General features: G+C 41.8%; 2 protein-coding genes across 6 annotated transcripts in view; one reads left to right on the top strand and one right to left on the bottom strand.

Annotated features, from left to right (window-relative positions):
- The window catches only part of CD96 (CD96 molecule), a 92159-nt gene that overhangs the window by 43384 nt on the left and 35488 nt on the right, over positions 1-13287 (bottom strand). For 4 of the 5 annotated variants that reach the window (XM_072722624.1, XM_072722642.1, XM_025990027.2 and 1 more), the window contains exons 6-7: positions 7210-7300; positions 5055-5243 (exon numbers count right to left, since the gene is read on the bottom strand). In XM_072722624.1, the coding sequence (XP_072578725.1) occupies positions 5055-5243; positions 7210-7300 (280 nt within the window). Of the gene's footprint in view, positions 1-5054; positions 5244-6499; positions 6626-7209; positions 7301-13287 lie in introns of all 5 variants that reach the window. The other variant, XM_072722615.1, reaches the window with a different exon arrangement.
- Positions 7884-12151, top strand: ZBED2 (zinc finger BED-type containing 2). Its single transcript, XM_025990028.2, has 2 exons — positions 7884-9888; positions 10127-12151. Exon 2 carries the CDS (start codon positions 10917-10919, stop codon positions 11568-11570), a length of 654 nt encoding a protein of 217 aa, XP_025845813.1. The 5' UTR covers positions 7884-9888; positions 10127-10916; the 3' UTR covers positions 11571-12151.

Raw genomic sequence — 13287 nt, 5'->3', positions numbered from 1 at the left:
AACAGAAAATGTTTGTTGACTCCTGGAAAAGAAGATGTCGATAGGTTATGCTTAATCCTAGACTTCCACAATGGGAAATCTTTATTTTTCATTTATTGAATATTTCTATCTTAAGCTATTGTTCTGCTGTATTTAACATCCACATAGCTTTGTAATCTGAGGGGTTCTTGGCACACACATCCTTACAGCGTATTAGGAAGTTCCTACTGCAAGATTTGTATTTTAAGATGAACTGTCTGTTTGCCCTGTAAGAAAAGTGATGCATAGCTCTCAACATGAAACCTGTGGCAAAAAAAAGGGAGGGCGGGCTTCTGGTTTCAGACTGTCCTGTAAAGTAGAAACTCTGCCTTGGTCAAAACAAAACTGAGGGGGTGTAGAAAGAAGTGGCTAAAACCTAACAGAAGAAAATAAAAAACTTTTTCCCAAAACTCAAATGCAGAATTTAGCAGAAACATGTGTCAGCCAGTTTTCAGACCATTGCGTTTGCCATTGTGTTGTATAGGATTAAACTGTTGGCCTAAAGCAACTTCATCTGTTCCTGAGTGTGTCCTCTCTGCAGTAGGCCAGGCAGGGTGCTCAGGACCACGCTCATAGGCAGCAATGGCCAGGTGTCTGTCTGTCCCACAGGGCAGCTGGTCAGGTCCAGGGCTTCCTCAGAACTCCAATCAGCCCTTAGCTGGTCTACTTAGAAATGAACCAAACTCCAGGCCCTGCTAGGTCTTTGCATCTCATAATGTGGCCCATGGTTCCTCTTAGGAGCTTGTTAGAAATGTAGAATCTCAGGCCCTGCCCCTCCACCTCAACTTAATGAATCAGAATCTGCTTTTTTAAACAATATCCTTAGGTGACTGCTGTGCATTATTAAAGTTCTTAACTGAGACTTAGGATCCCTAGGATCTGTCAGGGCATGAGAAAAATCATGAAAAAGGAAGACCTTGGCATATTCTGGCTCAATATTCAGTGGTTCTCTTGCCCTGTTATTGAGATATCTCTTTTTAATCCTTTCTCCACATCCCAAAATACACATGCACACTTAAACACACATGGCTTATCAATCCCTAACTCTCCTTCTATCCCAAATGGGTATTTGCAGTCAACTTTTGCTTTAAAAAAAAATCCCCTCCACCTCAAAACAAGACAACTCTTTGTATATGCCAAAAATTTGACCGTTCAGTACTACAATTTTAGATATTCTGATAAGCTAGGCTAGCAGTAAGGCTACCTTGGCCTCTTGGGCTAGTCTTTAAACTTTAGCAAATGTCCTTAGGCCATATGATAGATTTTCCTTTGAGTATCTTTAGATCTTGCATTCTCTCCTAGAAAGAATAGAGTATTCTTATATCTCCTGAAACAGGAAGCAGACCCCTTTGTACAACCCTCCAGTATGGAGATAACATCTCTAGCTGGGACCACCAAGTCTACACATCATCAAGAAATGTAACAGACCATTGCAGTCCCTTATTAATTAACTGCTCTGAATCCTTTGAAAAATCCTTGGGCCAGGCAGAGACCTTGGAGTTGGCTTTTGGACAAAAATCTGCCTCCTGCCCAGGTGGTCAGTCTCCTGAATAAATCTCACAGATTTTTCCAATCAAAATTCCTCTTTTGAGTATTGGCCTATTGAGCAATGGGCAGCCTGACTTGGGGTTTGGTAGCAGCAAGATAGGATATTTTGGAAAGAACTTAAAAAATATATGTATTTATTGTTGAATCACAGGACTCTGCAGGTCCTGGTACTCAAACAGCTGCCTGATGAGCCACTGATCACCCTATCCTGACCCCTTTCCCTGTCTGAGTTTACTAGAATAAGAATCACTGAACCTTTCAACTTTCTGGGAGATGTGAGGTAGGTGGGGAAGGGAGCATCTCTGAAGACTAACAGCTTGTAGACTTCTAATTCTTCTCTGGGAATAAAGTGGAGCAAAAGCTCCTCTCCTCTCACTAAATCTCCTTTTTTCTCTGCAATATTCTCAAAATTTCTTTACTTTAGATTTTTCTTCTGTATTTTCATCTCAATATCTGTCAACAGTTATGGCTTGATAAAGCAATAACTCTTGCACAGGCATCAAAAGTTTTCCCAGAGTTCATAAGGCACCCAGCAGTACGACCACAAGCAGAAAGCATGTTTGGAAGTAAGTGTTTAAGAACATACAACAAGTAAGGGAGTATGATCCAGTGATGACATGGCTTTATAGAGTCTCAGCTGCATCTTCTAAATCATTCCCAAAGATACATGCTAGAATGTGACCAGATGTAAGCTATAATTTTGGGAAACCGAACTCCTGAAGATTTATTATCTTTAATATTTGATCATAAAGGACAAAAATTCATTTGACAATTTAAAAATAACCATCTGCTCAGAACCTAAAATTATACTAGATCAAGGGCTGTCCTGTAAAATTGGAGTTATGGTATGCTTTGGGTAACAGGATCAGTGCTTTTCCTTATTATCCTAAAATTATTCATTATTTTCTGATCTTAAAACTTAGCATAGTTCAAGAGAAAGAAAAGACAAGTCACAGACTGGGAGGAAAATATTTGCAAAAGACTCAACTGGTAAAGGACTATTATTTGAAATATACGAAGATCTCTTAAAATTCAACAGTAAGACACTAACCAACCTGATTAACAATAGGGTCAAATAGACACCTCACTAAGAAGATATATTGATGGCAAATAAGCATATGAAAAGATGCTTCACATAGTATGTTATCAGAGAAATCCAACTCAGACAACAATGAGATACCACTACACACCTATTAGAATGGCCAAAATCCGTAACACTGACAATATGAAATTCTGGTGAGGATGTGAAACAACAGGAATTCTCATTCACTGCTGGCAGGGATGCAAAATGGTAGGGTCACTTTTGAGTGCTTTTTATAAAACTAAACATACTCTTACCTACGGTCCAGCAATTTTACCCCTTTGAATTCATTCAAAGGAGTTGAAAACTCATACATGGATACATGGATGTTCACAGTAACTTTATTCATTATTGCCCAAACTTGGAAGCAACCAAAATGTTTTTCAGTAGGTGAACAGATATATAAACTGGTATATGCATAAAATGGAATACTATTCAGTACTAAAAAAAAAATAGGTCATCAAGTCATAAGACAACATCTAGGAAGCATAAAGGCATATTACAGAGTGAAAGAAGCCAATCTGAGAAGGCTACATACTATATGATTCCAACTAATAGGACATTCTGAAAAGACAAAACTGTGAAGATTGTAAAAAAATCAGTGGTTGCCAGGGTTTGGAGGTGGGGGTAAAGGATGGATAAGTGGAGCATGGAGGATTTTTAGGGCAGTGAAAATTTAGGCTTGTTTTAAACCACTGATGGGTACATGTTACCATACATTTGTCCAAACCTGTAGAATGTAGGACACCAAGTGTGAATCCTAAGGTTAAATCATGGACTTTGGATGATTATGATGTGTCAGTGTAGGTTCATCAGTCATAACAAATGAATCACTCTGGTGAGTGTAGCTGATAACAAAGGAGGATATGCATGTGTGTGGGAGGGCATATAGGAAATCTCCACACTTTTCTCTGTTGCTGTATCTAAAACTGCCCTCAAAAAATAAAATCTTGAAACCAAGAAAAGCTCAGTTTTAACATCAGAAAAGATTGGAATTTCAAACATGGTTCTGTCTGTGAGGAGAATAAGGTTTTCCTTAGGAATTTGAGGTTATTTGGTCTTTAGCTCATGTCCTTAGAGTCTGCCGAAGTTACTGGCAAATCTTTGTGAGAACCAGTTCCTTTATCCTGTTCCAAGACCATAGCCCTAACTGTGTTCATCCTTCTAGAAAGGAAGTGCACTTATTCTTGAGGGAATTAGACAGAATTGAGTATGGATGTTTCAGTGCAAACCCATGACCACTTCTGAATGATTAACTCAAAGTTCACAGGGAGATGAATTTGTGTTTGTAAATATATATATATATATATATATATATATATATATATATATATACACACACACACATACAGAGGCAGCATTATAGGCATGATGCCACTGCCCCAGATTCAGGATGGCACCTGCTTCTGAACAGTGGGGATGGATTTGCATTGAGCCATAGATCCTTCCCATCCAAGGCTCCCGCGACCCAACTGCCTGCATTTGTGAAAGGGCTGGGTAGGACCCAAGATACAGATAGTGGCCTTGGAACAAAGGGTCACTTTCCCTTATAAACTATCCTGGGTTTTATGAGTACATTACACACTACAGTATCTGAAAATGAGAAGGTGGTAAAAGATGTTAATGGTTCTGTAGAGTTGGAATAATGGCTACCAAAGCTGTTTAAGTATTACTTTACTGTGACATATGCATGTTTGATAGTTGTCATTACAGACCTCTATTTTTTATAGGCAATCTGTTGTTGCTGTATTTGTTGAGACATTTGTTCATATCTTTTATGTAGTAAGATCTGCATTATTTGGTCAGGTTTAGAGTCGTGAATATTCTGGTCAATCAAATATTGTGATAAGTAGAATGATCCTACATATCGATTTTCAAATCGTGAAAGTCTTCAAAGTGCCAAATTCTGTGCTTCAACCTAGGGGCACTAAAGTCATTAAGATATAGTCCTTATCCTCAAGCAATTTCTATCTCATACATGGTTTATCCATTCCCAAGTATTAAAATTGTAAGTGTTGTATATAATTGAGGGTTTTTAGTGACTCAGAAGGAATTTTAGGATTTTAAGAATCTTTCTTGATCATCAATATATTAGTGCTAATTTTTATTATAGAGTACTTTAACAGAAAGTTATTAATGAAATTTGAAAAAAATGCTATATTCACTAGAAATTCTTAGAAACAGGAATCACCTACTTTTTATTTGAAGAAATTTTTTTAAGCAGAGTCCCATTATTTTATCAAAATTTTAATAGTATGAAATTTAATAATTCTGAGTTGTGTAAAGAGTTTTCCGAGATTAAAATACCATGGAAATAATGAGCATTCTATTTGTTCTAATTAGAAGTGTTCTGAGCTTATGGCAGTCGTGGTCACCCCTTGTTGACCTTATGAAATAGACAACTCACCCAAGGAAAAAGTGATCTTTTCAGATGAGATATTCCACACTTTATTTCCAGGGGCTGGAGACAGAGCCGTACACCAGATGGTCAGGTTTTGTGATTGGGCTGGTTTATTACCAAACACCCTTGTCAAAACAGACTTCAGCTCCCAAAATCCACTTTTGTCTTTTCTCTTTTCATTAATAATGTATATTTCTGCAAGACAGATTAAAAACAAGATCAATCACCTATGTTTTCTGTATGAGCCATAAAATGATGTCAGGGCATGGCTGGGGGGAGGGGGTTCAGTTTATGGTAACAGAGAGTCTAAAATGGTCAAACCACAGCTTCTGTACAGTTTATTCCCACAGGCCTGGAGTTAACTTAAATGGCTTTGCTCACGCTCCTACATGGTATTGATCCATGGTCAAGGTACAAAATGTACTGTTTCATAATGTTGCTTTATTTGTGACCATGGGTCTGAGGGGGCTGGGGGCCAGTTGCCCTAGCTCACCAGCATTGTTTATTCATAACAGTGAGATTGATGATTTCTACCTGATCTGGGCTAGAACCTGGGAAGTTTCTGTTGAGTCTGGTTACATAGCAGAGATGTACATAAGGAAAATATAAAACAATCTCATCTTGACCCCCCACTTCTGAGGTGTTCTGTGCCATGCTGGTCATCCCCCCTTTACCAAGGACCCATGTCTGATTTCACTGGCCCTTTTGCTCTACATCTATACATGTGATGCATATCTTTACTTTGATGGTGTTGTTATATTACATCTTTTTCCTGAAATAAGCTGTAGACTTATAACCATTGTCATTTTGGGTCCTGTAAGTCTTCTTTAGAAGTAGAAACTGTTTAACTGCCATTGTGAACTCAACCTCCAAATAGCATACATGGCAGCAGGAAATTAATGTAAAGCCATCTGTCACTGTAGGCCAGAACTTTCTGAACTCTTCATAGCTTCTTTACACTACAGGTTCTAAATCCTAGTCTTGAGGTTGTTACTTGCCAAAGAAATAAGTAAATAGTTGTATCCTGGTAGCATTCTCACCACGCTCTCTGGCCTCATGGTTGGGAACATAACTGATACATCAGACCAGGGCTTACTTACAGAAGAACGTATCTATAAAGACCCTTTATGAGGCATTTTCAGGATGGCATCCAGTCCTTATTATGGGTGAATTGTTTTCAAAGTGAATAACAAAACCAGTAATGGTCTCAAAATGAATCAAGTGGATCGCTACAATCATTAATCAATATGGACTTCTTATTTTATCAGTTAAAAATAATAATATAGCAAGAGCTATGGGACTTAGGGCTGAAAACATAATGAGATTCGAGGAAAAAAATGACTCAAGAGAAAGAAGAGGGGGTGTTGTCCGGGACAGAGAATGGCTGGGATCATTCTGGCCAATGCTGCCTGTTTGCTACCTCTGAAAAACGTGGCTTTGTACATTCTCACCTGAACTTGTCTCAGTGTGTATGTTTGCACTCCAAGAATTTTTAAGCCTCTTGGTGGAGTTCCTTGTCATAAAGTCCGGTCTTTTATGTTTACTTCTAGTCTTCCTCAGACCACTCCACTTAGGGCCTTACAAGAAAAAGTAGAAAGTATTTCTTTATGGGTTTAAAGCAGTGGTGCTGAGTTATGTGAACTAAATCAAACTATTAATGAGTACACGTTGAATTAAACTTTTTTGCCTTCATATAAAATATCTGCTTTTATTAATAGTTGAATAAAGCACTAGTGTTTATATAGGAGTTAAAGAAGTCAGGTGTGGGGCACCTGGGTGGCTCGGTTGGTTAAACATCCAACTCTTGGTTCTGACTCAGGTCATGATCTCAGGGTCCTGGGATCCAGTGGGGAATCTACTTCCCCTCTTCCTTTGCCTTGCCCCGAACCTGCTCATGTACTCTCTCTCTCTAAAATAAATAAATCTTACAAAATAAAAAGAAGTCACGTGCATTTCTTAATTCTGGGAAATGCTACCTACGCTAGTCCTCTTGGAGGTGCTAGATGAGATATCCAAAAATGGCATCTGGTAGGCAAGATGATGTTTGTCTTGGAATGAGAATTGTTCTTCAATGCCAAGATCAACTTGGGCAATGGCAGTTTCTATTCTTTGTTTTCTTTCTTTCTTTGCCAAATCCATTTCCATTGACTGACTTCCTTACCTTTTTTTTCACCTTGAGGAAAGCCTCCTTTAGTAAACCACGTGAGATTTGCTGTGGGAAATACATTCCTCAGGGAGCAGGTAAATGTTCTCTGGGAGAAAAGGCAGACCACAGAAAGGCTTATTTGCAAATTCAGAAGAAATTGGTACCCCTTCCATCCCTGCCAACTCTCACACAAGGCAAGTTGGCAGGAAATGATTTTCTCCACCTTCAACAAGGCTGTGTTTACCTTTCAGAGGTTATGTGAAAATGTGAACTACAATTAGGCTGTCTCTTACATAGACATCATGAATTCACAGGTTAATTTGTGAAGAATCTTGGACTAGACTAATGTTGCAAGTCTGGAGTCCAGGTTCTGGAGAAGGGAAATCACAACTCTATACAGGAAGAATAAAATAATATTAAATATAAGCCCAAGACTAGAAAGATATCCTCAAACAGGTAGAGGACAGAAAAAGAATATTCTGTTAGACTAAAAGCTAAAAGATATCCACATTTTGGTTGTTCCCATTCCCAAAATAATGTAAAGTACTATTAGTAGCAACAACCACAGAAACCATTATTGTAAATATTTCACTTTTGACTTGTAAAGAATTTATGTTAAAAAGTTTTACTCTTGTGGATTCTCTGAATCCAGATTTTACGGAGTGATTCAGATTTCAAGAACTCTCTGCCACCTCCGGACCATGTTCCAAGATTTTTGTTTCAGAATGTGGTTATTGTCCTGAACTCCTCCCAGCCTCTCTAAAATTGAAAAGCCACAGACTAAACTAGCTCAAACTGAGGTCAAACCTCTTATGAAACATCAAGATTATGGTTTTGCTGAGCAAGCCAAGCTATCGCTGGTTGGGAACTTCCAAATGAGTAAGAAAAAAAAACATGTTAAATTTAAAAAATATGATATTAATACGGACAAAAGTCTCTGTGTACACACCTAAAAGTGCACACCCACATTCCTCTGTTGAGAAGGTAAAGCCACTCACTCACTTAACATGTGGCTGTTACATCCATGAGACAACCAAAGAATTGGTTTCTCCAACACATTATTCTAAGTACACATGGAATATGTGAGCAATAGCACAAATAATTATGTAGTAAGTGGTGAAAAGTATTTGGGCAGTTCTGTAGGAGAGCAGAGAAGAGTGAGCTCTGGGAATGGAACAGAGTTATATTTTGCAGACAGGGAGGAGATGGTCTTGGATTGCACAGTTGGTCTGTGGTGGAAAGTAGTGGATAGATGGAAAGGGCTTGTAGGCCTATTTGTGGGGTGGGACCTTGTCCTGGAAGCAGAGGGAAGCCAGCAGGGGGAAGTCAGAGCATGACAAGATTGAGGAGTCAGGAAAAGTGAATCCAAATCTGGCTGTAAGAATGATCACTCCCTTTTTTTCCACAGACGAAATACTGAAACGCTGACCATTTGTATGTCAGCCCAGATTCAGTTCGCCTAAGTTTGGGCAGAACCTGTTCAAAAGGGCTTTCTGTAAAATCATTTAAGAATTTTAGCTTTTTTGTTTAGAAAGAGGAAAATTAAAAAAAAAATCCACTATTTGTTTACCAACTCTTCATTGCTATTTAGAGTTTTTCCTCCCTTCAACCTTCTTGCTTCACTTGAAATTTATCTTTCTGTCTCTGTTTCCTACTCTGCCATAGAGGACTGGCATAGAAGATAGTGGTTTCTATCTTCTCTTCTATAACTCAAGCATTTGTCTTCCACAGACATCTTCTTTAAATGTTCCTGTCTCGGGACCCCTGGGTGGATCAGTGGTTGAGCATCTACCCTTGGCTCAGGGCGAGGTCCTAGGTCCTCAGATTGAGTCCTGCATTGGGCTCCCCAGGAGGAGCCTGCTTCTTCTTCTGCCTATGTCTCTGCTTCTCTCTCTGTGTCTCTCATGAATAAATGGATGAAAAGTTAAAAAAAAAAGATGTTCCTGTCTCCTCTTGGTAGCTTCTCCTTCCTGAATATACATATATAAAAATATAGCATTTATGTAAACATAAAATTTTTGCTTAAACTATGACTATTCTTTTATTTCACTCCAACTGAGAATAGAAGCCAATAGCAATTCAGCTTTTCCAATTCTAGTTACATAATGTAATAACCAGCAACCTTAAATCTGTCTCCTAACTTGTCATATTTCTTTAAACTTGGGAGGCTTCCTTTCACTTATTCTTCCCTTTTCTGCAAGTTCTTTGGCTTTTCCACTGACTGTATTTACAACATCCATAGTTTCCAAACCCCAAATTGAGACTCATGGTCTGACAATTGGACAAAATATTTGAAAGCACAGATGTCGTTGAGGCATGTGGATTCTCTGCTGAAATTTCACCCTTTCCCCCGCTTAAATATTTTTCTTTGCTTAAGAGGCCAGATGATCTAGTTATCTGGAAGCAGAGGGAAGACTTGTAGGTGCTTGACTTATTTATTGTTTTACTCCATGCCCTGTGCCAGGAACATCTTTTTTCAGCGGTGGAGGGGGGCGGAGAGAAAGTCTGCATCTGTGTGTGGGCAGGTGGAGACACACCCACTTGGCAAGGAGGCGGCCCTGAAAGTGGGAGGGAACAGGAACCCCCGGTGCCCTCCTCCTGGGGGCAGGAGTCAGCTAACCACTGCCCACAGCACGCAGGAGCACTCACCCTGCCCCAAAGCCTTCAGAGACCAGTTCAGAGCCTTGCTTGCCTGTAAGTATCCACTTATGGGGTTGGGGGTGGGAGTATTTCCTAACTCTTTGGGGTTGCAAAGTTTGACGAATAAGGCTCTCAATCACTTAAGAAATGACCCCCCCAAAAGGAGAGAGAAATCAGGCTATTTTTTTTTAATAATGTAATAGACTCATCCATTTATTTCAATGGGATGAATGAGCCAAACACCTGGGGTACGCTGCTGTCGGGAAGGTCTTATCAGCTCTTGGCTTTGCAGGTGACGGTGCCGGGGAAGGTGCAGTGTAAGCTACTTGCTGAGGACGGTCGGGGGACAAGTCTGCGGAGATGTGCTCCACCTCCTTCTCCTCTGTGCCAGCCAGCTCCTCCTGTTGAAAAGAGCTAAGCCTGCTGTTCGGGATTCTTAGAACCGCAGCCCCAGAGGGACCTCTCTAGGGGCAAACTGACCCCACACACTGGAGCTTGGCCTGCCCACTGCAGTTCTCAGGAAGTGCAAGTGTCTCCCACAACAGCATCTCTCCGAGCTTGCTTCTCCCTCCTCTGAGGAAGGGGTGAGGCCCCAGCGCTGGGGGTCCCGAGCAGCCTGAGGGTTCAGAGCCTCTGAAACCTGTCTGTGGACACCCCGGAGCACAGAGCCAGTGGAGGCGGCCAGGAGACAATCAAGAGAAAAATCTAAAATTTTCAATATCCAGAAACATACGTGGTGGCACGTTGATGTAGAGAACACCGAAGTCACTGAATAACCGTGTAACTTCTGGACCACCTTGTTCTGTCTTTCTGGTCCAGACAAGGAGGGATCGGTCCGGATCTGGGGCCTGCGGGGAATGTCCATGGGAGCCTCAGAGGCCATTTCGCGTGGCTCTGACTCACCCTGACTCTCCCGTGAAGCGGAAAGGAGGCAACATCACACCACTCAGGTGTGGCCGGCCTTTGACCATTGTCGTGAATCCCCAGGAGTCACCACAGGCCCTTCCCGATTACTCATTTCACTTTAGCCGTGGTTCAGCTAAGACTCTGGGCTCAAGGAAAGCCGTAGAAGAGGAGACAGGATGAGGCGGGAAGACGAGGAAGAGGAGGGAACCAGGATGAAGGCAAAGGGAGACCTAGAGATGAAGGAGGAAGAGGTGGTCAGTGAGAAGGGAGAGCTGGTTGGCCCTTTCGTGAGCACCATGCCCACCCCTATGCCGCACAACAAGGGGACCCGGTTTTCCGAGGTGTGGGAGTATTTCCACCTGGCCCCCGTTCGCGCCGGCCACCACCCCAACCAATATGCCACCTGCCGCCTGTGTGGCAGGCAGGTGAGTCGTGGCCCTGGGGTTAACGTGGGCACCACAGCCTTGTGGAAACATCTGAAGAGCATGCATAGAGAGGAGCTGGAGAAGACTGGCCATGGGCAGGTGGGGCAGCGCAAGGACCCGAGGCCCCAGGGGCCACAGCTCCCCGTGGGTATTGAGGGCGACTGGGCCCGGCTCCTGGAGCAGGTGGGGGCCCTGGCTCTGTGGGCCAGCCAGAGGGAAAAGGAGGTGCTTAGGAGGGAGAGGGCAGTGGAATGGCGGGAGAGGGCAGTGGAAAGGAGAGAGCGAGCCCTGGAGGAGGTAGAGAGGGCCATCCTGGAGATGAAGTGGAAGGTGAGGGCTGAGAAGGAAGCCTGTCAGAGGGAGCAAGAGCAGCCTGCCGTGGCTCATCCCTTCCATTTCGTTTAATCAGTTGGGGAGGTATCTGTTCCGAAAACACAGACTTCAGGCTCATAGCAAAGAGCCACTTTAGCTTAAGTTGAAAGTATTTTGTTTTTAAGGGAAAGCGTGCATAGTATGAGTTACTCTCAGCAGGTGTAAGTTGACCAAACACCTTTCTACAGGTTTCCTGAAGCTGTCCTGGTCAAAACTTCAAAATGTATTGACTGAAGATATATGTTGTTTTGCCACCATGGGTCTGCGAGTTTAGGTGCAGAATGTACCATCTTGTCAGTGTTGATGAGTGAAAATAACGGGATTTATGCTCAGCACTTGGTTTTGGTGGAGGTGACGGTTCTGAGAGTTGAGGCTGGTGGGGTAGCTGGAATGTGCCTACGTGACCAGCTCACTCTAACAGGTGACACCAGGAGCAGAGCCTAGGCTTCCTGGGGCCCCTGCGTTTGCACACATCCTGGTGGTGAGTTGAGAACTGGGTACAGAGCTTGTTCTGTGGGGCCCCGCTGTGGAAGGACACCGAAGCTTGGGCCTGAGATCTTGGGACCCATCTTTCTCTTGTGCCACCTGCTCATATTAAAGCTGTGCCACCAGCAGAACCTGTCTGAATCCTGTAAATCTTTTCAACAACTTAACATATATGTAAATAGTGTGTAATCAGCACAGAGAGAATTAAAGACTTTACAACTCACTCCAATGAAACGTTAAGAACAGAGGATATAGGAACTTATTTGTAAATATTTAAAATATAATCCAACATCATATTAAGATCTGTTAAAGAGGGAGTTCATGAGGAAGAGATGAGAGAAACTCAGAAAGGAAAAGAGAGATGTAGGGAGGTGGGTGAGGAAGGAGAAACAAAGAACAGAGGCAGAAAACTAAAAAAGAAAGAAAAAGGGATAGAGAAGTGTGGCCACAGAAGAGACAGATTTCTCCCCATCCCCCCAAAAATCACCATGCAAAGATGAGAGACCATGACTATCTAGGAGACTGAAGGACATTTTCCTAGGTCCTGAGGTCCATTTTAACACTTAAGTTGCTTTTGTTTTTGTTCCCACAGACCACTCATTCATTTGAGCAGTAGGTTTTGGATTTTATCCCTGTCTTTGAGATGTTGGCTGCATACCCATTGTTCCCTGATTTATTTTTAATGTTCATTTTTACAATACTCAGAGATGCTTTGAAAAAAGGGAAGCTAATAGTCTAAAGGGAGAGGACAATTCTGTGGGCTGCTGAGGATATGCCTAATTTGTTCACTCAGGAGTAGAATAAAACCAACCAGCAAGGACTGTGGCCTTTGTGCTAGGGTGCGCTTTTATTTTGAATGATTCTTCTAAAATCTATTGTTTGTTTTCACTGGATTGGGGGTGGGATGAGCGTAGTGGGAGCTGGCAGGGAGACAAGAGCTAATAAACAAACACAGTCTCTCATTAATTTGTAAATAGGCCCAAGCCCTTTATGGGTATCAACCTTCCAGAAAGTGGACAAGATCCTGGTATGTATAATAATGGCTCCTTGCCTCACTCCATCCTTAGCTGTATATGGCTCCCTTTTCAGTGCTTGTTCTAACAGCCAGATCTGTCTTCCCTGTGAGCTGTCTGTGGAACAAGCACAAGTCTAAACACAAGCTTGTGAAAAACCCAGACTGTACTACAGGCATATAATTTCCCCTTTTTCCAGAAACCTGCCTGATATTAAAAATTTCACCTCCCATATGGTTTCCCAAAGGGGT

Source organism: Vulpes vulpes, chromosome 1, assembly GCF_048418805.1.
Source record: "Vulpes vulpes isolate BD-2025 chromosome 1, VulVul3, whole genome shotgun sequence".
NCBI lineage: Eukaryota > Metazoa > Chordata > Mammalia > Carnivora > Canidae > Vulpes > Vulpes vulpes.
Note: the sequence above shows the minus strand (reverse complement) of the source record. Positions and strands in the feature narration are given on the sequence as shown.

Coding starts and splice junctions, on each gene's coding strand:
- ZBED2 (XM_025990028.2), top strand. CDS start 10,917: ATGAGGCGGGAAGACGAGGAAGAGGAGGGAACCAGGATGAAGGCAAAG.